Source organism: Pogoniulus pusillus, chromosome 6 (assembly GCF_015220805.1).
Source record: "Pogoniulus pusillus isolate bPogPus1 chromosome 6, bPogPus1.pri, whole genome shotgun sequence".
Lineage (NCBI taxonomy): Eukaryota > Metazoa > Chordata > Aves > Piciformes > Lybiidae > Pogoniulus > Pogoniulus pusillus.
The window spans coordinates 15,273,662-15,299,863 of NC_087269.1; the positions used below are offsets into that span (position 1 = coordinate 15,273,662).

Below are 26,202 nucleotides of genomic sequence, written 5' to 3' on the forward strand. Positions count from 1 at the left end.
AGGACACCGACAGAGCCTCACGCAGCCTCTGTTCATCTTTTATTAACCACTGCACCCTGTCCAGCATGCTTAGTGTCCTCGGAGAGCCCGGCTGTCCTGGCACCCACTGTCAGCAGCTCTTTTTCTCCAGGGCCCGGCCTCAGCGCAGCTACATGGACCCCGAGGGCCCCTCTGCCTTGCGTCTGCCCTCCAGCTCCTCCGCGATCCTGCGGGGAAGAGCCGTGTGTTAGCGGTGCGGTCTGCCGTGCTTCCCCTGCTCCCGGCTTTCCCTAACCGGACCTACCTCAGGCGGCCGAAGTGCCGCAGGGCCGCTATCCCGCCTCCGGTCTGGGCTGGCCACCGCCGAAGCCGCCGCAGCACCCGCGCCATGCGCCGCTGGCCCGCATACCGCCAGACGAGGCGGGCGCGCTCTTCAGGCTGTTCGGCCCCGCCGTTCCGGAACAGGTTCCGCAGCTCCGGCAGTCCGACACCCTGGAAGATGTTGGCCGAGGCCCGCTTGCGACCGCGACTTGCGGTGACCGCTCGCCCCGAAAGGTCGCTTACCACAGAGGCCGGCGTGCCCATTGTCTCGGCCACTGCCGGCATCAGAGTGACAGTCCCAGGCTCGGCTCCCGCCGCCCAGCCCGGCTGTCCCGGGATCCGGCGCGGATGTCCGGCGAGGAAGGGTGAGCGGCTGAGGAAGGGCGCGCTGCGGCCGTAGGGAGAAGGCGGGACGGGACGCGGGCAGGAGGCCAGCCGCGCGGGCGGGGCCGCCCGGGAATGCGGGAGGCGCCCGCCTCAGGCTGGTGCACGCAGGTCCGGTCACGCCCAGCCGGTGACTGTAACGGCGGTCCCAACTGTGACCCACTTTCCCTCCGCCGACGGCCCCTCACACAGACCTGGCGGCACCAGGCCGGCGCGGGGCTGCCGGGTGACCGCCGCGGCCCGGGGCTGCTCCGTGCCTGCTCCGTGCCGCCGCGTGCGGATCCCGGCGCTGCTCCGCACCGCGCGCCCCGTTCATGCGCCCGCCCCGCCTCGCGCTGCCAATCCGCGCCCGCCTCCGGCCTCGGAGCCAATGGGCGCTGAGGGGAGCGGCCGCGCCGCCGCGAGGAGGCGGACACGTGGCGCTAGTGACGTAACCAAGGGGCGGTGCAGCGGACGTGACCCCGCCCCCGGCACAACCCCGCGCGCGTCACACCGAAGGGAGATCCCGAGTGACGTAGGGGGGCACCCCGGTGCGCGACCCCGCCAGCTGCCGCGTGGGGTCCCGGTGCGCTCCCCGACCGTCTCCCGACCGTCTCCCGGCCGCGCCGCCACCTCCCGCGCCCCACGGTTCAGCCACCTCCGTAGCGGTGGGGCGGGACCGGCGCGGTGGTGCCCGCCCGACGGCGGTAGCCCGCGAAGGCGGGGCAGGGAAGAGAGGAAAAGAGGCCCTGCGCGGGGAGGACCGTTAGGCGCCAGATGTTTGGCAGCGGGCGGGAGAGGAAGTCGCTCCCGGGGCCCTGAGTCCCGCCCGAACCGCGGCCGGAGAAGGCAGGGCTCCCACCATGGCTCGCACGGCTCCCCCTGCAGTGCCGCCGCCGCCCTCGGGGCCGCCCGCCCGTGGTTCCCTCAGCCTTCATCGCGCCTACCTGCGGAGCCCGCTAGGACTGCTGCGCCTGGGGCAACTGGTGCTGGGCGCTGCCTTCTGGGTGACGGTGGCTGCTCACAAGTACGAGGGGGCGGCCCACTTTGCCCTCTTTGCTGCCGTCCTGGTTTGGCTCCTCACCCTGGCCCTCTTTGGGCTGAGTCTGCTGGGGCGCTGGGCGCTGGTGCCCTGGCTGGGCTCACGCTGGCTCCTCACCAACCTGGTGCACGACCTGGCACTGGGTGTGGGGCTCTACGCGGCTGCTACCGGCATCATGGGCTACAAGGCTGGGCGGAAAAGCTACTGCAACCTGCCAGGCTACAGCCAGCAGTGCCTCTACGGTGCATACCTGAGTGCCTCCATCTGCGGAGGCATTGCCGCCTGCCTGTACCTCTTCTCTGGCCTCTACTGCCTGTTGCGGCGCTGCCGGGATCAGCGCGACATCATCTGAGATACCTTGTTGCTCAACTCCCTTTCTTTTTACCCACCAATGGAGCACAGCCTCGCTTTGGGAAGAAGTGACCCTGCCACCCCGTCCCCTCCTGGCTGACTGCACCACGCTTCCTCCAGAGAGTCCTGCGCAGATGGATGGATGGACAGAGGCCTTCACTGAGCATGGCTTCCAGTGCACCGCATGAAGAAAGTGTGGGCACTCAACCACGGTGCAGGCCCCTCTTCCACCCCTGGATGGTTATTGCAAGTGGAAGGACCCAAACAAAGAGCCCCTAAGAGAGACCACACTTTCTAGCAACACCCTCGGCCCCCTGTCCAACTCCTCTGCCCCTGGCTTTGCAGATGCTGCGTGCTCAGGTGGGTGCCAATCTGTCCTCAGGGTGGAGGGGGACTGGCCTGGAGGAGCTGAGTAGGGGGCAGTGGTGCATAGTGGGGTTGGGTGGGCATAAATTCCCCCTTAATCTGCTAACAGCCTCTGCCTGCCATTCTCAATTACATGGCGCCTTTGCAGTTCCCTAACAGAAGCCCCGGTCTTGGCGTCCCCAGACCGGGCCCCTCCTTCTGTCTGGCCTGGACACGTCCACCGTCTTGCCTGAGTTCTGCAGGGCTCAGCTCCTCCATGTCCAGTGCTCCGAGGATGTGGAGACACCTAGCTCCTGCAGAGCCTGATCCAGCATCGCCCCAGCCACCCCAGACATGCAGTTCTGTTTTGGGGCTGAGCCTGCACATGGCAGCATGGCCTCCATCACTGTGGGGTGAGGGGAGGGGCATGCAGGGCCATAGCCTGGTTCTGTAACCACAGATGATGTAAATTGCTCCAGCCTTGTCTTTGTACCGCTCTGGGATGGGGCTGGGTCCCCCTGGGGCTGAAAGGAGCAGGGCACCAGGTAGTTCCCTGCCCCTGCACTCCTGCAACAAGGTTTGTGACTCTGAGCCACCAACACTGACCTGGGACCCAGCTGCTCCCACAGGAACAGGCACACCATAGCCAGCAGCACTGGAGACTGCCCTGCCACGCTGCCTGGCTCTTGGTTTATCATCTTGGAAAACTCTCATCTCGGGACATTCTGGCTCCATCTCGAGGCCCTGTGCTGTCTGGAGACTGCGGCGAGGTCGATGAGGAGGGTGAGTGCGGCAGCATGGCAGTGCTGGGCTGCTGCTGGCACCGTGGCCAAAAGGGGAGTGGAGGCCAAGCATTGTGAGGACACTGCCCATTTTGGGAAATAGGAGAAGCGGACTTTGTCAGTGGGACCAGCCCAACTCTGGATCAGGCTCCACAGCCTGATGGTTGCTCAGCCCTGAGGCCATGTAGGGTTGGCTGGAGCCAGAAAATGGGAATTTTTGGAGGAGCACCACACCAGGGCTATCCTATCTGAAGCCATCCTTGTGCTGCCTGCAGGCAAGTCCTTTCACTCTTGGTGTGAGGGAGGACCTATTCCAGTCTCTGTGTGGGCTTGGATGAGTGAGATGTGTCCCTAGCAGCTGACCACAGGCTCTGGCTGTTGCTTTTGGTTTCCTGGTGCCTTTTTGGGGTCAGAGAGAAGCAGCTGTGATCCCTCCGAGACTTGGAAAAGTCCAGGGTTAGCACTAAATCACCAACTCCATCATAAAGCGTTGCTCCAGTCACTCTCCCCTTACGCTTGAGGGCCCTGCCAGTCCCCAGGCCATCTATAACTTCCCTGGGCAGGACATACTGTCCCTACCCTGTGTCAGGGCTGGTCCCTGACACTGCCTACCCCAGCTACTCTGGTGCAGCACCTGGCCCAGGCTGTCCAAGACCCCCGAGTGGGGCTTCTGCCACCACAAGTGCCTTTCTTTGGCTTTCTGCAGTCCTGCCTGTTGTGCCAGCTCTGTCCCTTTTCAGTGCCTATGGATTCACTTTCCAAATAAAGCAATGTTGGCGCTCACCAAGTGTCTGGGGCTTTGTCCTGCGGCTGGGACCTGCTAGGGCTGGGGTCTGAACTGAGATCACACCTGGGCGTTTAGCTGTGTGCCTAAAGGCCTCCTTATCTGGAACCTCTGGATGTGGTCACAACATCCTAGCATGTTCTGGGGTCATGGGCAAGCCTTGTTATGCAGAGCCACCACCCCTGCTAGAGAGGCTTAAGCCTTGGCCTCTGGGGATAGGGGCTGTCCCTGGCTCCCTCCACGGACTGGACACAGCCTGGTGCTCATACTGGTGCTGGGTGCAGGCACCTCTTGCCACCTAGTGTTTTAGAGACCAAGTGCCTGGGACTGTGCGACCATAGGGATGTGCTGGGGACAGGACAGAGCTGCATTCCTATGTGGTCTGTTACTCTGAGCTGAAAGGACTCTCTGTCCCGGGGCTGGAGCACTACTGGGCAGTCCTGCCCATGTGGCTGAAGAGCTGGGGGCAGGCTGAGGGCAGCCAGCTGCTCCCTGGGCTGGCTCTGGCCTTGGGCCACACTTTCAGGGTGGAGATCAGCCTTGGACCTCTACCTGCAGCTGGGGTGTCACCAGGCCCCTCAGCCTTCTGCCTGCACAATACGTGCCCAGATTCTGTGGGCAGCTGGCAGTCGCTCTGAGTCCTATGCTACTCTCATAGCCTGAAAGCTAGCGTATAGTGAACATGGTGACACGGAGTATTATGGGTTGGCACCACCCCTTTTGGCACCAGGAGCAGCCTATGGTCCTCAGAGCATCCCTGGGTGCCAGCAGCCTTGCCTTACTGCAAGCTCCTGGTAGTGGCCAGGATGGTGGGAGCAGGATGAGACTCAGACCAGTATTAGCCCTAGATGGAGGTCAGACCCAGACTAAAGCTGAACCCAGGTTCAGGATTAGATCCAGATCAGGGTCAGCCCCCAACTAGGACTATCTCCCAGATAAGTCAGACCGAGATCAGCACCCAATTCTGAACTGGAACCGGACTCGGACTAGGGCTGAGTCCTGCACCGCACAGAACCCAGATCGGGATTGAGTCGAGACTCAGATCAGTCGCAAGTGAGGGCCAGCATCCAGACCAGACCCACCGGGTCCAAATCCTTGCCCCAGGTACACCACCACCAAACGTATCCTTGGACCCAGAGCACATCCACCGCCAGCAGGATGCTTGAGCCGGGCCGAGCTCGACCGGGCAGAGCGGGACCGGCCCCGCAGCCTCGGCCTCTCCCGCCCCTCTGCCCGGTGGGGGCGGGTCCTGCTGCGCTCCCGCCCGACCCTCCCGATTGGCTGCGCGCCGGCGCGCGGGTGACGTCAGGAGAGCCGCGGAAGCGGTGCGCAGGTTGCGCTGAACTCGGGGCCGGACTCGGCCTTGTTCTGCCGGCTCGGCTCGGCCGCCCCGCCCCGCGCTCCGCTCCCCGCTCCCCCGGCCCGTCATGCAGGCAGCAGAGCGGGACGGGGCGGCAGGCGGGCCCGAAGGGGCGGTGGGGGGTGGTGAGGCCCCGCCGGAGCCGTCACTACCTAAGGCTGCTGCCGCTTTCGACCTGCTGGAGCTGGTGCGGAGCTACCGGCGGTTGGCGCTGTACCTGGAACCGCTGCGGGACGCAGCCGAGGGCATTCGTTCCCTTCTCCGGTAGATGCGGACTGGGCCGGGACCGAGACTATGCCCGGAACCTCACGTCGCTCACCCTCCCTCTCCTCCACAGGTGGCAGCGGCCCGTGTGCTCCCTCTTTGTCTGCCTCAGCCTCAACTTTCTTCTGCTCACCCTCGGCCGAGGTGCGTGTAGCAGGGAGGCGGAGGAACAGGGCCGGTCCTCTCCCCAGGCGCCCTGGGCTGACGCTGTTCTGCCGCCTCTAGCCGCCTGGTACTCTGTGCTTGCCCTGTTGGTTGTGGTGCCGGCCCTGCTGGGCTACCTGCAGGAGACGTGTCGGACTCGGCCGTCGGAGGCCGAACTGGTGCGCAGGAGGTATCACAGCGTTCGCCGGGAAGATCTGTGCAGGGTACAGCTCTCGCGGCAGGAGGCCATCGCCCAGGTCAAGAACTTGTAAGTCTCTGGAGACCTGACTGTGGGGCTTCTGGGCCCTCAGTGTCTGGGAACACTTCTGCCTGGTTGTGGAGGGTCTGGGTTCATGCCAGCCTGGCCAGTGTAGAGCTTGTGAGTGTGTGGGAGCCAGGGGTTGTCCATGGAGTTTATTTGTGACTGTGAGGTCTCATTTGCAGCCTGATCCAGCTGGAGGGGTTCCTGAGTGGGATGTGCTGCAGCTGCAAGACAGTGTACAGTGTACTGTACTGGGAGAACCCCACCATTTCTTCCCAGTGAGTAGTACCAGGTCAAGCATCCTGCAGTGCGCTCAGTGGGGAGGCGGGCCAGGCTTGTGGAGCTGTGATTGATGTTTGGTGCTTGGAGGGAGCAAGTGGAAGACCAAGTGAAAGAAGGTGGCTGGTGCTGTGGTGTGACTTGCTCCGTCTTGACTGCAGTGTCCTGCTGCTCCTTCCTAGGTTTTATGGGGCACTGCTGGGCTCTGTCTGCATACTTTACCTGCTGCCCCTCTGCTGGGTCCTTGCTATTCTCAACAGCACCCTCTTTCTGGGCAATGCCCAGTTCTACCAAGGTAAGAGATCTCCCTGGAAGTAGCACGTCGAGGGGTTGGAGAAAGGCCTTCTGAAGCCATGATCACAGAATTATCAGGGTTGGAAGTGACCTCAAGAGTTGTCTAGTTCTCACCCCCCTGCCATAGGTGGGGACACCTTCTACTAGGTCACATTGCCCAGAGCCACATCCAGCCTGGCCCTAAAAGTATAGGGATGGGGCTTCCACCACCTCCCTGGGTAACCTGTTCCAAGGTCTCACCACCCTTATGGTAAAGAACTTCTTTGGTTGCAGTCCCGTGGGGTCCTGGGGCTCACTGGTGAGGAGTGAGGTCTCTCCTGATGTGTGTCCTGGCTTGGATGATGTTTCTTCCTGTCCTTTGTGCTGTGGGAAACTGAGGCCTGACCATGCAGACTGCTCATGAGCATCACCACCCATCTTGGTCCCTGACCCTGCTCTGTAGGACTTGTGGTGCCTGGGATGCTGTATGACTCCTACTTGAGAATGTGCTGTCAGAGGGGAAGAAAAATCCTGGAGGAGCTCCTAGTTCTGTGGCACATGCTGGAGGAGAGTTGGATGAAATCTGTGGAGCTGTGACTAAGGCTCTTGCTGTTCCCTATCCTGAGCTGGGGCAGGTGGTGGTGGGGTTCCTTCCTCCCCTAATTTTGTGTGAGCAGAGGAGGGCTCAGGGTACCTAACAGGTGAAGGTTGCATATGTCCATCTCCTATCTGGAGCCTTGGAGATCAGCTTCTGCAGATGATGTTTGCATGGTGGTGCTACGAGAAGGGAAATACCGTCCTGCTCCAGCTGTGTTCCTCTGATTACCAGTGATAATGGAGCTCAAGGCCTCGATTGAACACTGCATGGGCACCAAACCCCTGAAGAGCACTTCAGAGCCTGCTGAACCCCTGCCACCTGCTGCTCCTCTGGATCGGACTCCCACACCCACTAGCACAGAGGTGAGATAGGAGTAGGGCTGGCAGTTGTAGGGTGGGAGCCTGTGTCCTTCTACTCACAAATGTCTTCTAGCTGCTAGCTTTGCTGGGGGCTGCCTGGCTGCACTGAGGGCTTGGCTCAATTCTTTTGCTGCATGTAAGGATGCAGTCTGGAGAGGTAGGGTGGGGCTTGTGTCTGTTCATGGGGCTGCCCAAGGTTTAATCAATAGTCGTGGGACCTGCTGCAGAAGAGTGGGCCCACCTTTGGACAGAAGTTTGGGATAGAACAAGACTAATCGTGAATCTCTTGCAGGACATTACTCCTGGCAGTGTGGAAGAGGCAGAGGAGGCAGAGCCTGATGAGGAGTTCAAAGATGCTATTGAGGTTTGAGGCTGGTGGGAACAGGCTGTGCCTGCAGGGCACGTGAGGTGGGAAGGGATCTGGACATTGGTGGGCAAGGTGGGTGCTTGGGCAGGGTGGCTGTGGGGCTGGACACCTCTGACTCCATCTATGCTGCCTCTCCTCTCTGTCCCATGCTGCGGGAAAAGGAGAACCAGCTACTGGTCATGGTGAGTACTGCCATGCCAAGGTGTGTGAGAGAGGCATCTGCCAGCTGAAACTGGCAGGCTTTGCCTGGTTTGCTGGTGGCTTGTGGCAGTGCCAGATGGAGCATCCTGCTCTTTGAGTGGCCATCTCTGGGGTGGGCTGCCTGGCAGCCCTCAAGTGTGCCTTGGCTGCCTGTCCATGCTCCTCTGGCCCTGTTCTCTGCAGGAAGATGATGAAAGTTCTCAGTGCTCAGCAGACTTTGACCTCAGCCTGCCCGACAACGGCTTTATGAGCAAAAACGAGGTGATCCGCAGCAAGGTGTCGCGCCTGACCGAGCGCCTGCGCAAGCGCTGCCCCACCAACAACTTCGGTAAGCCTGGGAGCAGCGGCTGCCTGAAGGGGCTCGACAGGGCAGGATCTATACTGCTCCTAGTGGTATCATTGAGCTGGGAGGGAGACAGAGTGGTGTGGTACTTGCTAGGGCTGTGTTGACATCCACAATGACCTCCCCACTCTGTGGGGAGGATGTTCTCAGCCCTTCTAGGAAGGGCAAGAATAGGATGGTGCAGCAATGTCATCTCCAAGCTGAGCTTTTACAACAACTATGGTTGTTCCTGTACCTTTTGCAGTCCCAGGCAGCAGAGCCCTGCCTGACCTCCGTTTCCTTTCTTCTAGGGAGCTGCACAGGCTGCGCAGCCACCTTCTCTGTCCTCAAGAAGAGGGTGAGTCTTTGGCTTCTACCTCAGCTTGCTGCCTCCACCTGAGGCAGAGGTGTTGCATGTGCTTTCTGTGACCTTCTCCAGCAGCTCATGTGACTGGCCTTGGTCACAGCCCAGCCACAGATGATGTCAGCTAAGCTATGGCTATTTTTGTATGCCTAATGGTGCTAGGAATCCCTTGTGTTTTGGTGTCTGTCTATTTGCTCCTTTGGTAGCTGCTTCAGTCCTAACCCACATGTGCTGGTGTAGAAAGCACATATTCTGTTCCCTAGTACAGCTCATTTCCTGTGGCCCAGGAGCCTTCTGCTGAAGCAGAACATGGGTCTGCTTGGGGAATTAGGGGAGCAAAGGCCACTTCTGTTGTCTTGTCTGACCCCCTGCCTATGATGCTTGATCTGTCATCCCATGGGCAGTTTTGGGAAGGATGTATCTCATCCTGTCCAGACTCACATTGCTGTCTTCCTTCTGCCTCCCCATCTCCAGAGCTGTTGTCCCCTCTCCTTACTCCTGGGTTAGTCTGGGCTCTCTGGAGATTATGTTGCTCCAGATTATAGAACACCAGCTGTAGTGCTGAGGAGGCAGAAAGGATACATTTGAGTGGGGATGTGTCACAGTGTCCTTAAGCCTCCTGGAACTTGTGATCCCAGTGCTTTCTCAGGCTGGGCACAGGCTACCTGTGATGTCAGAGCACACTTGAATGCAGATACAGTGTTAGGCAGCTGGTGTAGGCATTGTTGGCAGATAAGTCTTCTGCTGTTGTTGAGGCTTGGGGCTTATGCTCACCCCACTTCAGCAAGTGAGCACTGGAGTTTGCTGGGAATGGGCTCAAAATAGTGTCTGTCTGTCTCTCTCCACAGCGGAGCTGCAGTAACTGTGGGAACAGCTTCTGCTCCAGGTGTTGTTCCTTCAAAGTCCCTAAGGCTGTGATGGGAGCCACAGGTGAGTGGAAAGGTGAAGGAAGGCAGAGCTCCTGCCCCGATTTGTGCTGTCTGCTGCAGGGATGTGCCCCAGCCTTGGTGGGGAGGGTGGTCAGGACCTGCCCAGTGCAGCCTGGCTCCTGACAGAGCAGTTACGGGTTTGCAGCTCTTCGAGCCATTCTGTGGCTTGAGTCTCTAGCCTTTGGTGGGGAAGGGTTGCATCTCTGATACCTCCTTTTCTTTTCAGCTCCAGAGGCACAGAGGGAGACAGTGTTTGTGTGTGCTCTGTGCAACCAGGTGCTCATCAAGTGACTGAAACAGGCACAGCCAGCTTCTGGGTCCTGCACTGCCTGACACTCAGGACAGAGTGTGCCCTTGCAAATGGGGACCTGGGCTGCTTGGCTCCCAGCATGGCATCACCCTGACAGAGGACATTTGTGACTGCTGTTCCTCCTGCCAGTGCCAGGCTGGGGGCAGACCTTTACTCCTTGCCATGCAACATCAGCTGCACAGCTGGATCCCTGCAGTGGAGCAGCACCCACAGCTGTGCCCTCGTTGCTATGGCTGCCCCTGGCAGCTGCTCCAGGACAGTCCCTGACACTCAGTGCTCAGGCCCTGTGGCCCAGCTCAGTGATGAAGAAGCCATCCTTCCCACTTGCAATCCTACTTCCACCTCATAAGTGGAGTAGAACAGCCACCTTGGGGCTCTGTCCCTATCTTTTCCAGTGCTGTGCTAGGTGACTGTTTCTGTGAGGAAGTCAGAGCTCCACCTCCATCCCCGTGAGAATGTGGTCTTTTGCCGTGGTCCAGCTGAGACTCTTGCTAATCACTCCTGTGCAACTTGGCCTCATTGCCTGTAGGTTTAGTCTTTCCCTGTCCTCCCAGCTGTAGTGCTGAGGAGGCAGAAAGGATACATTTGAGTGGGGATGTGTCGCCGGGTCCCAGCTGCAGCATAAGAAGAGGCATGAGTTGGTGCTGTACTTAGTGACTGCTGCTTTCTACTACAGATTACTTATGTGTATATAGAGAGTGATCAATAAATCTCCTGCCCTCAGCTGGCTTTTGTCTTGCCTCAAATGAAAGCAATCCCTGTCCCAGGCCACCCTGGCACCTGTGGCCTTGTCCCAGCTGTCCTGCAGGTGGCCACAGAGAAAGGGTGTGTCTCTGCCACCAGCTCTCCATGCTTGCTGGTGCTTCTGTGCTCTGTTACACTGTGGCCTTGTTTTCCCCCTGCTCAGGGCTGGGTGCAGCTGCACCTCCGTGGCTGTGCCAGGGCTGGAGCTGGGGAGGTCAGCCCTGGCAGGACTGGCTGGACTTCCTTTCTGCCTCTCAAGGCTGTTCCTTCTGCCCCACTCAGGCAGTGTTCCCAGCAGCTGTTTTCCTGCACAAGGGTGACCTTTCCCTGCGTGAACAGCAAAGCTCTCAGCTATCCCAGGAATGTGACCCTGGCTGCCATGCAGCTGGGAATGGCCATGGCCTGGGTCCCTACTAGCCAGCTGCAACAATCCCTGGCTGAGTGGTCTAGGGAGGGAGGGGAGATGGTGCTCATGGGCTGACATTGTTCAGTTCCCACCACGATGTGACACCCACCAGCCTGAGATGGTGCTGGGGGCCAAGTTCTCGCTGCTGACCCCACCAGCTTGGGTCTTCCACGGAACAGCCCCGGGGGCTGTCTGGGCCCTCAGCTGTTCGCTTGTAAACCTCTTCTCCAGGCTGTGCTCTGCAAATCTGGGGAAAAGCTGGACTCGGCAGCGACGATGAATACGTCTGAGTTTGCTGGGTGCGTTCCAAGGCCAAGGTGTGCCAGGGGGGCTGGCATGTGGAGGCTTCAGTAATTACTAGGGGGCAGCAGAGCAACTGTAGCATTGTGGAGGGGGCGGTGCAGCAACCTGAGGGAGTTGTGAGGTTGTTTTTGTGGATGGGGGTGTATCTGCAACGAGACAAGAACTAGTGTGTGAGGGGCTGGCGGGGGTTGAGCTATGGAGCTCAGAGGGCTGATGGTGGGAGGCAGAGAGAAGTTACTCCTCTTTCTAGAGAAAACCCTTAGAGCAACGAGTGCAATGACCACAAATGTCTGAACACTCCCTGGAAAGATGCTAATGACACAAAGTACAGAGGGCTACAGATAAATTTGGGCTGTGGGAGATGGGGTTTTATTTGCACACTTTAAATTTTGCAGTAAAATGACATAATTGATGATGTTTATTTCTCAGCAGCCTCGTTCTGAACATACCTTCTAACAATATTTCAGTTTTCTCTCCATTTTATTTTCCACATCAGCAAGGGTGGGGGCAGGAACTGCCTGCCCCCAGTGCGAGGCTGTGGCAGGGGTATGTCCCCCACCCTGGTCGGTGCAGGATGTGAGTGCCTTTTGAGGCTCTGGAGAGTAGCCAGTAGGGCCAAGGCCATGCCCAAAGTGAGCAGAGGGAGCAGGGATCACCCTGGCACAAGGCAAGTGCCCAGAGGCCTCTTCAGGCAGGAGGAGGGTGGGTGTAGGCATCTTGCAGCCTCAATTCCCTTCTTGTCCTGGGAGGCTCCCCTGTGGCAGGGCCAGTTCTGGTGAGAAGCTGCAATGTCAGGCAGCCAGGTGCTGGGTAAATATCTTGGTGGCTGCCTTCGTGCCTCCCTCACCCGTCGAGACGGGTGGATGTGGGAATGTGCTGGGTAAACAAGACTGAGCTGGGCAGGCTGCCCCCCTCACCTGCTGGGACTGAGGTGCCGCTGGAGCAGAGACAACCCTTGTGTGGTGGCTGCAGGAGCTGAACTGAGGGGGAGAGCCTTGCTGCCATAGGGGCTAGGCTGAGGGATACCCTAGCGCCGGTGTTGCTGCGGCATCCCAGCTAGTGCAGGTGGGTGGCCACTGGGAGCCTTCTTGGAGGAGACTGAAGGTTGTGGAGTGGGAGGTCTGGCAGCTGAGAAGGGCTGGCTGGGAGCTGAAGACAGGGCTTTCAGGTGGGGTGGCCAGGGATGGAGGCTGCCTGGTCCAGATTCTGCTTCCTCCTATGCTGGTTGCCAGGCTGCTCTCAGACACAGCTGTAAGGCTTCAGCAGCAGTGATGCCTCTGTCTGCTCCATCGTCCTCACCACCCTCCGAGTCTCCAGACATGCTGTGACCACTGGGAACCTCACCCTTCACCTGGTCTGGGCTGCCCAGCTTTGGGCATGGCACTTGGAGCAGGTCTAGAGCCACAGCCCAGAGTGACCCTACTCCCCAGGGTAGGACTGGGAGTCTTCTCTCATCCTTCCTGGGGTCCATGAGAGTGTCCCAAGGGGCGTCTGCCTACAAACCACAGGGAGCTGGACACAGGCTTGTCTGAGGCAGAATAATTTACTGTGGTGTGGATGGACAATGGGTGCCTGAGCTGGGTCTTGGCAGGGGTGTGTGTGAGAGATGCTGTCACAGGAGGTGTGTTGCTCTAGGCAGTCAGTCTTGACGGGGGCAGTCTGTAGGGACAGTGTCTTGTGTGAGGCCTGCAAAGGTGGGATAACCCAGGGCTGGGATGTGAGCTCAAAGTGAAGGTGTGGGATACTTTGGAAGCATGGAGTAGCAACCAAGGAGTCCCAGAAGGGCCAAGCAGGGATCCTAAGTGCAAGCAAAGGTCCCGCAGGTATTTGGGGCTGGGGGCTCTGGAATAGCCAAGCATCTCTGGTGCAGGCCAAAGTTCACAAACATGCAGAGCAAGGGTTCTGGGTGTAGCCTAAGCTCCTGAGTTTGGGCAGGGGTCATGGGAGAAGAGGGGCTCTCAGGAGGGTAAAAGGGGTCCTGGCTGTGGATCAAGGATCCCACAAATGCAGCTGGAAACGCTGAGAGTGCACAGCAGGGTCCTGAGGCACAGCCAAGGAGCTGTGAGGAGGAGAGCTTGGGTCCTGGGGTGCAACCAGGAACACCAGGGGTGCAGCTGGGGTGCAAGGGGGGGGCAGCATGATGCCAATGCAGGAGTCCTGCAACATGGCAGGATGGGCAGAGTCCTAGTGCTGTGCAGACCCATAGAGGAGGGAGTGGTAGAGGGGGCAGGGGTAAGAGAACATGAACTTGACGGCAAACTTCATCTCCTTGTTGTGTTTCTGCCAGGGGTAGATGGCAAGGAGGAGCAGGCGGCTGCCTAGCTTTCTGCCCATCACTAGGAAGCTGCCACTGAGGCTGTCAAGCTGGGGGCAGGGGCAGGCACCTGCATTCTTCATGTGCAGAATCATCTTCTTGGTGTCCTTGCGCTTGAGAGGGCCAAGCTTCAGCACCTTCTTCTTCTGGGCAGCCACCAGCCGCCGCTCTCCGTTCTCCTCTGTCATCTCCTTGATGCGCATCTTCACCACTGTGTGGGGCAGCCACGGAGCATGGTTGGGAAGGGGACGGACAGGGGATACTGCTGAGGTGCTTCTAGGGGAGTCTGAGCAAGGTGTCTGTGCAGGACAGGATGTAGTCTGTCCCTGGGATAGGACTCAGAAGGGTCTTTGGGGAAGTTACTGTGTGGGGAGGGGAAGGGGTTATGGTAGCAGAGTTCAGCACAGACCCCCACTGACCTTCCCAAATGTCCCACTCTGCCTGTTTCCCTACCAATGTCCTATTCTGTTGTGCACTCATCCCATGCACAGAGGGTCCAAGAAAATGGCTCAGGGGGTCTCCCATGGGGCTGTCTCTGTACAAGTTGTGCCCTGTGGTCAACCTCTGCCTGGGCTGTCAGAACGGGAGGAAGTAGCCTCTTGTCCCAGAGAGGCAAGGAGGTGGACCCCAGCACTCACCAAAGTCACTGGAGCACATCTGCTCCATCATGCCGTCTGCCTTGTGCTCCATCTCACACTGGGTGCAGATCTTGGACACTGGTGAAAAAACCAACCACTGTTTCAGCTCCATGCTGCGGGTACTTGTTGCCTGAGCCCTCTCTGCAGGGACATGCTGGGAGAGCCCAAACAGCTCCTCAGCTCCCTGGGCAGCTGTGCCAGGGTGATGTTGGGGGCACAGAGTACCTTGCCTGCCAGCGTCCCAGGCTGCTCTGCCCTACTCTGGGATAGTTCTCTGCACGGAGCCGGGTGCCTGGCTCCCATAAGCAGTGAGTGATGCCCAGTCACACGCTAAGCAGTTAAGCGTCCACCTGTGCCCTGCTTGCTGCAGACAGAGCCAGTGCCCTGGGCTCTACTTCAAGGGGTGCAGGGATGGGGATTCAGGGGGTCTGGAGTGGGACCCTGCATGTGAATCCCCATCTGCCTGGGGGGACAGTGATGGCATGTGCCCCTCAGGCATCCTCATTCCATCACAGTGCCCTTCCCACTTACCTGGCGGTGGGGTGACCTTGCTGTTCCCGAACTGGACGGCGATGCAGAGCTCGTGATCGGAGGGGAACTTGCCACAGTGCAGCATCTCGGGCCAGGGAAAGCCATAGGATTCCATGACGGGGGCACAGGAGTCACGAACGACCTCGCAGAGGGAGCGGCAGGGGTAGACGGGCCGGTCGAGGCAGACGGGGGCGAAGAGGGAGCAGAGGAAAAGCTGGGTGTCGGTGTGGCACTGCTTAGCGAGTAGGGGGACCCAGCTGCCCGCCTGCTGCTTGGCCTCGGCCATGGTTTCGTGCTCCAGCAGGTTGGGCAGCCGCATGCGTTTGTAGCCCACGTCGCGGCAGAGCTGCATGTCGGGCGGGATGTCGAGGCACTGCGGCTCCCGCCCGTAGAAGCGCCCGTGGGGCAGGCTCTCGGGCTGCCACCCGTAGTAGTCGTAGTGTTGCCCGCCGCCCGGAGAACCCGCCAGCGCCAGCGCCAGCGCCAGCAGCGCCGTGCCTCGCCCCCCCGGGAGGACACCCTCCCGCCGCATCGTCGGTGCTCTCCTGCCGCCAGCCGCGCCTGCTGAGCGGGACGGGAGCGCGGCTCGGCGCTGCTGCTGCTGCCCTGGCGCCTCCCCCGCCCGCTGCCCTTTCTAAACTGCCCAGGGAGGCCTCGTCAGCAGCCAATCTGCTCTGGCTGCCGGGACCCCCCCGGGGCTGGCCCCCGGCCCCCCGCCAGCCTGCCCTCCCTGACGGGCCGCGGGGTGGGCGCAGGGCGCTGCGCACTCTTTGGCTGCCCACAGAGCCCCCTTCACACAGCCCCCTCAGCCCCGCCCCGGCTGCCTGTGCCCCGAGGCGCTGTTCTCTGGAAGGGCAGGCTTGCGTGCCCCATGGGCGTGTGTTGCGGGAGCAAGGTGCTCCCATTACCCATCAGCAACTCTGCTCTTGTCCCATGTGGCACCGTAGAAGCACTCCCTGGCACAGGGGAGGGGTCACTGATTCTACTCCATGCTTCCCGGGGTCTCCAGTGGCACATGGGTTATGGGTTTGGGAATGCTTGGGATGCAGGGGATGGAGAAGCAGGACATCCCAGTAGCACTGGTGGCAGCTGGAGTACCCATGTGTGACATCAATACCAAGGCAATACGATGGGGGTCCTTATTCCTCATGGATGGCCCTGCCAGCATGCACCTCAGGCAGCCCGTGGTCTGCCAAACACAGGTATAATTTGGGTGCAAAGAATTGCACCCAGGCTCTGGTAGTGCCCAGGGCATGGACTGAACTGGATCCTGAGCAGAGTAAGAGTCCTGCCAGGGCCACATTCCTCCATCTCCTTGGAAATGGGCTCGACTATGGGGAGTGCAAGGCTCAAGACCCCATTAGAAACCCATTTGTCTGCAAGGGTTATCTAGGGAGCCCCCTCCCCTTTCCACAATCAATACCCTTGCCTGGCCAACGGGCTGTGGTCCACCTCTGGCCCCTGCCCACCGGATAAGGCGGCTCCGTTAATGGGCAACAAAGCAAACACCCCCGTGCAGGCAGTGATAGCAGCTGCCCTTTGCTCCGGCCTGGGGGCAGGGACTGTCGCCCCAGCCCTGGTGGGATACATCGGCTTTGGGAGCTTACTGGGAACCTCACCCACACAACCTGCACTTGCCTCCAGCCTGCCTGCCTTGCCCATGCCCTCTGTGCTGGGTGCAGCACCTGTCAATGCATTGCCCAATGATGCCTGATGCTGGCTTGCAGCTGAGCTCATCATGCCCCAGTCAAGCCTCGGAGATGGCACCATTAGTATGTGGCTGCTGGGGAGCATGATAAGATAGACTGGCCCTTTATCAGGGCTGCCCGGTAGCAGGAGGGAGAGTGCTAGAAGCATCGGGCTGTCACAGATGGGGTGAGATTACCTGGAGATAAACGCTGATAGAAAATAGCTAATCCGTGATGGATGGGCTGGGGCAGGGCACAATTGCTATGGGAGCTGGGCTGGGAAGGGGCTAGCAAGGCCTGGGAGCGAGACCAAGGAGGTGGGGACAGAGGGAGCCTGCGTGTGCTGAATAGAACTGCCAGTGTGTCTGATGCCAAGCACACCTTGCCCTGTGGGTGGGTGATGTCCCCAGACTGTCTCTGGCACTGCCAGCATTGGTACTGTCCTGCTGTTGGCCACAGACTGGTTCCTGGCTCTCAGAATGCCCTGCCCCCATCTCAGTCCAGTCTCCTGCACCCAGAGTCTCCTCCAGAAACATGTTGGAGGTGCTGATCACCCTGTGCCAGCTGGCAACCCACCAGATGAAGGTGAAGGAGCTGAGGTGGGAGAAAGGGGCTCCTTGCCAGCTGATCTGCTCCTCTCATCTGTCACGATGCCTTTATTAGAGCCACTGAGTCACCTTCTGGCAACATGGCCATGCTGCGGGTAGCAGGGCTGCACCAGGAGAGGGGTGTCTGTCCCCTGCTCCCACCCTGCCCCCACCCTGCCAGGTGTCCTGGCAGCTTTGTCCTCAAGCTGAGACTTTGCCACTGCTCTGGAGGGATCCCTGCCGCACATTCATTGCTTCATTAACCCTTTCCCACCCGGAATGGCCATGGGGAGGTATATCTGGGCTGTACTTCGAGGAAAGGGATCTGGAGCTGGAACCCTTCACAGCGTCCTGCCTGCGCAGGCTGCTCCAGTGCCCACATCGCCGTGCTGCTCCTGCGCAGCTGGCCGGGGCTCTGGCACTCGCGCCTGTCACTCGGAGGAGCTTGGCTGTGCCACCGCCTCTGTCACCTTTTCACGGCAGCGAGCCGCAAGCGGGACCATGGGGGCTGTGCCCTCTACGATGGAGACCTCGGGGACCTCCAGCCAGGGTGGCATGGTAAGAGGACATCCCCTGGGGGTGCCCCTTCGCCACTCTGGGTCTCCCCTGGGACCTGTGCTTGGTTGTAGGAGAGAGCATATCTGAGCTGGGGAGCAGGAGGCTCCCGTGAAACGAGACGCTGAGCGTCTGCCTCTTCCTGTCCTCCCTTGTGTCGCTGCGTCCTCTGCCACTGCAGTTTCAGGTGCTGCTGACCTTGTTTCTGCGGGCAGAAACACATCACTTAGGACTGGGTAGATTGAGTGGGCTACCTCCGGTCCTCTTGTCCTCCCTATCCTCTCATCTCCCCAGTTCCAGCCTTTTCCCAGGCTCCTGGGACTTATAGCTGCTGAGCTGCATCAGTGCTGAACATGGACTGTACCCATCACAGAGCAGGGGCTCTCAGAAGGGGACAGCACGGGCACGGGCACACCGGGGCTGGCCGTGTAAGGATGTGTGTCCTGGGGTGCCTGGCACCTCCCAGGAGAGATCACCCCGGCATGGGGGACAATGCAGGGGTGGCAGTGTGGCTTTGCGAGGTTGGCCCTGTCTGAGGGTGGCCCATCGAGTCTGGGTCATGTCTGGGAGCTGTGCAAGGCTGAAATGGCCAAGGGGTATGGGACCAGCGGGGTGGGCAGCAGCCAGGACAGTCCTGCTCGCACACATACTCCTGCTGGCCTGGCAGTGCCAGGAATGTGGCTTGGCAGCACTCCTGGCCAGCTGTGAGGCTGAGGCTGCCCAGCTCTTCCTGCCGCTCCTGGCCCTGCCCATCTCCCCGAGCCTGCACACAGATGCCCTTTTCACTGCCAGCCACCCGACCCCAAACACCCCTCTGCAGGGCAGAGATGGGGCATGACCAGTGTGGGAATATCTCTGGGGAAGAGCCCCTTTGCCTTACAGTGTGCTGCTCACCCCTGCCCCATTGAGGAGGGGAGAAAGGCCACCCACATCTATTCCCAGTGCAGCACCATCCCCAGCATGAGAGTAATCCTCTAGCACCTTTGTCAAAATCAGACCTTGGCACCTTGCTCTGAAATTGCAACCCACTCTGCCTGCCCACTAGCAGGATTATGCTGTGTCCCCCAAAACATGCACTCCTGTGGGGTATACTGGGAAGGCTCCCAGTGAAACAGGGTCCTGGCACCACCCATTGGGATGAACACAGCTAGACATGCTGGTGCTGTGGATACCACAGAAAGGTACCCAGGATGTAGGGCCAGTGGGCCAGTCTCCATGTCCTGCATGAAGGGACAGGTTTGGGCATTTGGCACTGTTTTGAAGTGGCTTCTAGTGTGAGAGATGTGCCCCTCCCCAGACTGGTGCACACACCTGGCATCTCCCAGGAAAGGTTATCAGGTGATCACCCTGCCCCACTGTCTTTGCCAACCTCCCAAATGTCACCGTTGTGCTCTGGGCCTATGAGCTCATGCTAACTCCCCCACTAATGAAAGCTCCCCCCTCCAGTCCTATGTGAAGCAGCTGCCAAAGTCTAGCCCTGCCCTGGCTCCTTTGAAGTTCAGCCTGAGCTGCTGACAGCTCTGATCGGCTGGGAAGGGGGCTTGGCACGCAGTGGGTGCAGGATGGGACCCCAAGGGTTGTTTGCAGGACTCCAGCTGTCCTTCATGGCCCCAGCTACATACTGAGCCTGCAGAGAGCGTTGGGGATGTTGAGACAGGGTGCAGCACTGTGCACTCAGGGACATGCTGGGGACATCTCCCTGTCCCAGCCTGGAAGCCAAGTACAGCTCTGGACTAGGGCAGCACTGAGGCATTGCTGCACAGTGCATGTGCATGGGCATGCTGGCTCTGCAGGGCTGGCCATAGGGGCCCCAAGAATGTCCCATGCTTGTCTCATGGGGCCAGTAGCAGAGCCTCTGGGCAGTCAGCCAGAGCTGTGGTCAAGTGGAGGTCTGCTGGGTCTGTCTGTAGGACAGGTCAGAGCCCACTCATTCCAAGCACCAAGGGGAGGACCCAGGAAGACTTGTAAAGGCAGCTCTGGCAGCAGCTGTGCATTCAGTGCCTGTCCCCTCTGACGGGCAGTCTAAAAATAACCCCTCAGAGCTCAGCAGATGGAGCAGAATGGCCAGAGTCCTGTTGCTGCAGGCACCCTGCCAGTCCCCTGTATAGTACTGTGGGCTGCCACAAGCCTCTGCTGCCCTTGCTCCTACTGCCTGTGATCCTGTCAGCTACACTAGCCTCCCTCAGCCTCTGCCCTAGCCTGATGGAAGTGATGGCATTGCTTGGCAGTAGCCTGTCTTGTCTGCATGGAGGCCAGAAGGGTCTATTCCTATTCTGATTAGAACTGGAAAGCCCACAATGGTGCAGCTCGCACTGGGGAGGTGGCCTGGCAGCCCTCAGTGGATTCTGGAGATACCAGAGACTATGGGCACCATAAGCAGGGTCAAGGGCTGTGTGGGAATGTGGAGCACTGTGGGGCAGGTCCTGCCTGCCCATGTAATTTCTGCCACTGGGCAAGACTTGATCCTGCGTAGTACAGCTGGCAGAAGGTAGATTCTCATGATGGGGAGAAAATGTCCTACCAAAGAGCACTCCTTGATATATGGTTCTTGACCTGCAGCCATTAGATCTGTGGCCTGTGAGGCAGCTGGAGCTCAGAACCAAAGGTCCAGCATCTGGGCTGAGTGGGTGCAGCTGGAGACATCGCTGGAGCAGCACCCCAGGCAGATGGGCAGAATCTGGAGTGGCAGGGACAGCTGAGCTACTCTGGCTGCTCTCTGCCCCTTGCCGTGGTGTCGAAGAGCAAACTTCATCTCTTGGCAAGCACAGCAGCATTGCCATGGCAACTGGCAGGGTGATACCAGGCAGGCAGGCAAGCCCTGATATGGGCATGGGAAGGAACCAGGATGCAGGGCTTGGATTTGGAGGCGTCTGGGAACATGCCTGTCTGTGTGTTTGCATACGCACCTGGGTGCATGCCAAGGGGTGAAGGCAGATGTGGGCATCTGAGTGCACGCACTAACATTTGCATTTGTGCACATGCATGTGTGTGTCTATGAAAGACTTCACCTCCCTCGTTCACAGGGATCCTTTGGCTCTGTGGTGCTCCCTGGGCAGGGTGTACCCCACTGCTCTGGGGTATGGGCTGGCAGAGCTGCTCTCAACCATGGGAGCAGCAAGTTCCTCCCCGAAGCTATGTAACCTGTAGCTTTGTGATTATGAGGAAGACAAGCCCTGCAACTTGGGTCCTCACTTGCATGTGTTCTTTGCTCCCTTGGTCAAAAACCCTGTCATACTCCGAGGTACGTGAGCTGCTTCCAGCCTCTCCAGGGCTCTGCCTCTGTTTGTTCTGCCTGAAGCCTGGGATAGCCAGGGGCCCTGTGCCGCGGGCAGCGTGCTGTGCTGTGCTGTGCTGTGCTGTGCTGTGCTGTGCTGTGCTGTGCTAGCAGCCTGACCAGCCGTGCTGACAGTGCAGGCACTGTCTTCAGCACAGCCTAGGTGCGGCGGGAAGGGTTGGCTGCTCTCCCGCCTGACAAGGGCCCTGTGCTACCACATCCCTCTCGCCTCACCACGGCTCCAGCTGAGAGTGTCCTCTCCTTTGCGTCTTGGGAGAGCCTCTGTCACCCTTTTGCATTTGTCCGGCTCTAACTGAGCTGTTAACGGACAAAGATACCAGGAAATTCGTTAGCTCTCCTCTTTGATGTCTGTCCACCCAGAGTGCAGCGCCAGCTGCAAATCCTTCGCAAACCAACAACTTCAGACGAGGCTCTTGGGCATGGCAGGCTGCAAGCCTCATGCTCGGTCTCCTGAATACCCAGCGGGCCAGTCCTTCGGCGGCCCAGGACCCCGATGACCTCGAGCAGGAACCCCTCGGCAGCCAGTTTCCCACCCCCACCAGGGAGGGGACCTGCCGCATCCTCTCGGCAGCCCGGCCCTGTTATCCGCAGTGCCAGTAGGACCCCCGGGGACCTGCAGCAGTAGTCCTCTCTCCTTGCAGCCCGGCCGCCGGGGCCACCCCCGGAACAGCCAGATCCCGGGTACTGCTCTCTCCAGCAGTCGGGACCGCGTCCTCCAGGCGCTCGGTGCCGATAGTGACTGGCGCCCATCGCCGCCGCCTCGGGGCGGGCCGCGGCGGGCCGGGCGTCTGCGCACACGGGGCGGCGGGACCCGCCTCCGCCGCTCGGCACAGCAGCACCGCGGACAGCGCCGGCCCCCGCCCGGCTCGGCGCGGCCCCGGTGACAGCGCCCGTTCCACCCGCGCCGCTCCCGGCCCAGCCCAGCCCGGCCCGGGCACAGCCCGCGCCATGGCCACGGAGGTGGGTGCGCGGCGGCGGCTCGACAAGGGCCACCGCGACAGCGGGGACCCTCCCGATGCCGGGCTGCAGCAGAGGCGCCCCGCCTTGCCCTCCCATCCCCATCGGCTCGGGGGAATGGAATCCGCGGCGGGGGGCGGGGGACGGGGGGCGGAGGTCTGCCTGAGGTGCACTGGGGAGCGCTGGTGTGGGGGCTTAGGGGCAGGGAGGGATGCGTGGTCTATGTGCACAGAAAGGCATGTGAGGGTCCGGGTGAGCTAGAGGGGTGCGGTGCTGGTGCAAGGTGCCTTTGTTGGAGGGAGCAGCATGGGTCTGGAGTGGGGTGCCCCGGGAGGAGAGGTGGCTGTGGGGATGGGGGTCCCTCTCTCCGGCGCTGTAGGTGGGGCTCGGGACAGAGGCAGCGGGCCCATGAGGCACACAGCAGGCAGTGGCCCCTTGTCATCCAAGGGAAGCACAGGGAGGGGTCTGACAGCTGCCCCTGACACAACCTGTGCCCCCTAAACCTCCCACAGCTGCCCCACAGCCCAGACCCCACGGTGCTTTGCTCACTGTGGGGCGCCTGAGCTGGTGGGGCTGAGCTGAGTACCTGCCCTTGGGGCTGGATCTCTTTTATGCAGCTGCCCCAATGCAGCCTGCTGCCCACTGTGCTGCCACTGCAGCCCTACTGCAGCCTGGGCCCCTGCTCCTGCTCAGCTTTCCCCCCCCCCTCTCACCTGGATGCTGCTAGGGTGGCTGTGTGCTGAGTGGGGCACTACTGGGGACAAGGACCTGTCCCCTCATTGGGCCATAGCCCAGCAGGGGATAGCCACCTACATTTGCAGCAGCAAGTGGAGGCAAGCCAGGCAGCAGGCCAAGACAAGAATCACATGCATTGTCCTATGCTCCAAGGTTGAGGCTGCCACAGCAACCTCCTCTTGCCTCCACATTGCTATCCCCTCGAGATAGCAATGTGCCCTTGTGGCCTAGGGGGCAAACGACATCCTGGGGTACATCAAGAAAAGTGTGTCTAGTAGGTCTAGGGAGGTTCTCCTTCCATTCTACTCTGCCTTAGTGATCTAGTGAAACTGTGTCCAGTTTCAGGCTCCCCAGTTCAAGAGAGACAGGGATCTACTGGAGAGAGTCCAACAGAGAGCTATGAGAATGACTGGGGGACTTGAACATCTCTGCTATGAAGAGTGGGACTCTTTAGTCTTGAGAGGGCTGAAAGGGGATCTTATTAACATCCTGATGGGTGGGTGTTAAGATGAAGGTGATGGTCTCTTTCTGGTGATACCCAGTGGAACAATGGGCAGAAGTTGGAACACAGGAGGTTTGATCTCAATGTGAGGAGAAACTTCTTTACAGTCTCCTCCTCTAGAGGCTTTCAAAACCCTCCTGGAAGCATTCACGTGCAACATGGTGATCCTGGTTTGGTAGAGAGGTTATACTCAATGATCTCTGGAGGTCCCTTCCAGCACCTAACATTCTGTGATTCTGTGACCCTCCCCTTGCCATGGCCTTGCACCTCCATTGCTGAGCTGTGCTCATAGTATGACATAGCCCACACTGCAGCCTCCCTGCCCAGGGTTGTGCAAGACTGCAACCCCTGATGATGGTGTAATGGAACTGATCTCCAGGCCCCCTGCCCACAACAGGAATGCCTGGCACACCTTGGCTGCAGCCCTTCCTGAACTCACCTTGCTGTTATGCAGGTGCACAGCCTGCAGGAGCTGCGACGCAGCGCATCCCTGGCCACGAAGGTCTTCGTGCAGCGTGATTATAGTGATGGGACCACGTGCCAGTTCCAGACAAAGTTCCCTCCTGAGCTGGAGAGCCGGGTATGGAGTGCAGACGGTCGACAGGGTGGGGGGGGTGCCTATGTTGGTGTTCTATGGGAGTTCAGAGGAGGAGGGGAGTCTGAAGGCATGAGGCCTCCATGCTAATGCTGCTGGGTGCATACGTTTGCAGCCACCTTGCTTAATCTTCAAGAGCTTTAGTGCTCCTGGGGACCAGGAGATTCTGGTGCCAGGCTGCAAGCTCAGCAGATTTTGGCTTGGGTGGGAGGTGGGCAAGGGCTAGGGACCTGAGGCATTACTTGGGCAGGGAGGAGAGGGATAAGTGCTCCCAAAGTGCCCCTCAGGGATGGGGACAGGGCAGTGCAGGGCGTCATCCTCTGGTCAGACTTCTCTTCATGCTGATTTTTGCCACAGATTGAGCGGCAGCTCTTCGAGGAAACTGTGAAAACCCTGAACAGCTTCTACGCTGAGGCAGAGAAGATTGGAGGCAGCTCATACCTGGAGGGGTGCTTGGCCTGTGCCACTGCCTATTTCATCTTCCTTTGCATGGAGACACACTATGAGAAGGTGCTGAGGTCCAGGGAAGGGCTCAGGGATGGGCATAGCTGCAGATCTGGTGGTGGGCACAGGGATGGCACAGGGAGTGAGCAACAGTATTAGAAGGCCCTGAGTGTCCCTCCATGTGCCAGCAGGTCCTGAAGAAGATTTCCAAGTATATCCAAGAGCAGAATGAGAAGATCTATGCACCACGAGGGCTGCTGCTTACCGACCCCCTGGAGCGTGGCATGAGAGTCGTATCCTTTGGGCATTGGGATGCTGAGGGAATATCAAGGGTAAGGGGATACTGGGCGTGGGCGCCAGGTAATTGGACCAGCTCATCTCATTGATGATCCTTAGCAGAGCCCAGATTGAGATCTCCATCTACGAGGACCGGTGCAGCAGTGGCAGCTCCAGCAGCGGCAGCTCCAGCAGCAGCAGCGGTGGTGGCGGGGCAGGGGGCCGGTGACTGGCAGAGAGTCCCTGCAGGGACTCATACTGCCGGGACAGTGGCCTCTCTGAGCTCCGCAGGCTGCACTACCAGAGCACCCGCTTCTGAGCCCAGGGTGGGCAGGAGAAGGAAGCTGGAGGGATAGCCCCAGTAGGGCTACCCACCCCTCTCTGCTCCATGCCCTCTGCAGTGGCACTGCCCCTGCTCAGACCACTGTGGGCAGGTGCTAGTGCATCCTAGGTGCTTCCCACTGAGCCAAACCGGTGCCAAGGGGCTCCAGCAGCCCTCTGGGTTCTTGGCACTGCTGCCTCTGCCACAAACAAAGGAGTTTGCCCTGCTGCAGGCAACCCCAGCTGGCAGCACCCTGCATGCCACACAATGGGGAGCAGAGGGACTGGCAAAGCCCTAGGAAATGCTAAGGGGAGAGCACACAATTAACCCCATGCCTACAAGCACTGCCAGCTGCACCTCCTCCCTGGGTTGTCCTGCTCTTGGTGCTGCAGGATGGGCTCAGCTGCTCAGGGTGCCTGGCAGAACCCTGATGCTGCTTCATCTGCATGATATTGCTGTGCATTCACCCCAGCCCTGCTCCACATGTTGCCTGTTGCTGCTCCTAGCCCTGGCTAAATACCCTCACCCAATTGGCAGCAGCATCCTCACCAGCCACACTCTTTTCCACTGCCCATGACACTGAACACTTGCTTCTGCCTCCTGCCATCCCCACCAGACCCAAAGAGCTCCTCAGCCCAAGCCTCGTGCCCAGGGCAGGGACACACAGTGGTGGGCAGGCCCCTGCCCTTGTGATGCATGCCCCAGGCTCATGCATAGCCTATCACAGTGGAGGCTGAGCTGTGGTAGAGCTGAACCAGGATCACCACTGTCCCAGAAGTCTGCTCTGCCCCAGTTCAGAGAGGCTACTTGCTGGAGCAGCTCCACCATGCCCCTTCATCTCCTGCTCACGTGTCCTGCATGAAATTGCCAACAGCACTCCCATTTTCAGCCTGATCTGTGGTGGGGACTCTGAGGAGCACCTGGGCCTGGCTGCAAAGTTCACGGGCCAGGGCCAGATGCAGGAAGAATAGAAGGGTCTCTATGACACCCAGCACCTCTAGAAGAGTCTCTGCCCAGGTGCAGGGCTGAACTGAGCTGGCATTGCTCTCTCAGGAACCTGGAGAGAGGACTCCCTTTGGCTTGGTCATGGCACATGTGCAGGGTAGACCTGGCCCCACTGTTCTTCCTGAGCCCCCAACTGCATGGAGACTTTCCTCAATAAACCCCACACTTTATCCCCTGTTGCTTGCCCCTCATACTCCTGCGTCGGAGTGGGCAGGGAGGTGATGCTGGAGGGCACAGAGCCGGGCTGGGCCGGAGCTGAGTATCCTGTAGCACACCAGTGTGCATCAAACCCCAGAAGAAGGGTGA

General features: G+C 59.8%; 5 protein-coding genes across 9 annotated transcripts; 3 read left to right on the forward strand and 2 right to left on the reverse strand.

The window, feature by feature from the left end:
- Positions 1-26: 26 nt before the first annotated feature.
- On the reverse strand, positions 27-993 carry AVPI1 (arginine vasopressin induced 1). 2 transcript variants are annotated; one of them, XM_064144597.1, is made up of 3 exons: positions 544-993; positions 284-471; positions 27-206 (listed from the first exon to the last, which is right to left on the reverse strand). In XM_064144597.1, the coding sequence occupies exons 1-3, from the start codon at positions 583-585 to the stop codon at positions 149-151; spliced, it is 288 nt and encodes a 95-aa protein (XP_064000667.1). In that variant the 5' UTR covers positions 586-993; the 3' UTR covers positions 27-148. The 2 variants fall into 2 exon arrangements, with proteins under 2 accessions (XP_064000667.1, XP_064000666.1); XM_064144596.1 differs by having other exon boundaries at positions 284-993.
- MARVELD1 (MARVEL domain containing 1) lies at positions 925-3,966 on the forward strand. Its single transcript, XM_064144594.1, has 2 exons — positions 925-2,416; positions 3,031-3,966. The coding sequence occupies exon 1, from the start codon at positions 1,527-1,529 to the stop codon at positions 2,055-2,057; it is 531 nt and encodes a 176-aa protein (XP_064000664.1). The 5' UTR covers positions 925-1,526; the 3' UTR covers positions 2,058-2,416; positions 3,031-3,966.
- Positions 3,967-5,276: 1,310 nt separating this feature from the next.
- Positions 5,277-10,722, forward strand: ZFYVE27 (zinc finger FYVE-type containing 27). Of its 4 annotated transcripts, XM_064144600.1 has the most exons (12): positions 5,277-5,591; positions 5,665-5,735; positions 5,817-6,003; positions 6,180-6,275; positions 6,459-6,571; positions 7,379-7,509; positions 7,799-7,870; positions 8,035-8,055; positions 8,258-8,402; positions 8,708-8,754; positions 9,609-9,690; positions 9,916-10,722. In XM_064144600.1, exons 1-12 carry the CDS (start codon positions 5,395-5,397, stop codon positions 9,978-9,980), a joined length of 1,227 nt encoding a protein of 408 aa, XP_064000670.1. In that variant the 5' UTR covers positions 5,277-5,394; the 3' UTR covers positions 9,981-10,722. The 4 variants fall into 4 exon arrangements, with proteins under 4 accessions (XP_064000670.1, XP_064000668.1, XP_064000671.1 ...); XM_064144598.1 differs by having other exon boundaries at positions 5,665-6,003; XM_064144601.1 differs by lacking the exon at positions 8,035-8,055.
- Positions 10,723-11,798: 1,076 nt separating this feature from the next.
- On the reverse strand, positions 11,799-15,623 carry SFRP5 (secreted frizzled related protein 5). The gene is made up of 3 exons (XM_064144607.1): positions 14,936-15,623; positions 14,405-14,482; positions 11,799-13,977 (listed from the first exon to the last, which is right to left on the reverse strand). Exons 1-3 carry the CDS (start codon positions 15,465-15,467, stop codon positions 13,637-13,639), a joined length of 951 nt encoding a protein of 316 aa, XP_064000677.1. The 5' UTR covers positions 15,468-15,623; the 3' UTR covers positions 11,799-13,636.
- Positions 15,624-21,877: 6,254 nt separating this feature from the next.
- On the forward strand, positions 21,878-26,066 carry GOLGA7B (golgin A7 family member B). Its single transcript, XM_064144608.1, has 5 exons — positions 21,878-22,020; positions 23,709-23,834; positions 24,207-24,359; positions 24,485-24,586; positions 24,700-26,066. The coding sequence occupies exons 1-5, from the start codon at positions 22,009-22,011 to the stop codon at positions 24,796-24,798; spliced, it is 492 nt and encodes a 163-aa protein (XP_064000678.1). The 5' UTR covers positions 21,878-22,008; the 3' UTR covers positions 24,799-26,066.
- Positions 26,067-26,202: the final 136 nt, after the last annotated feature.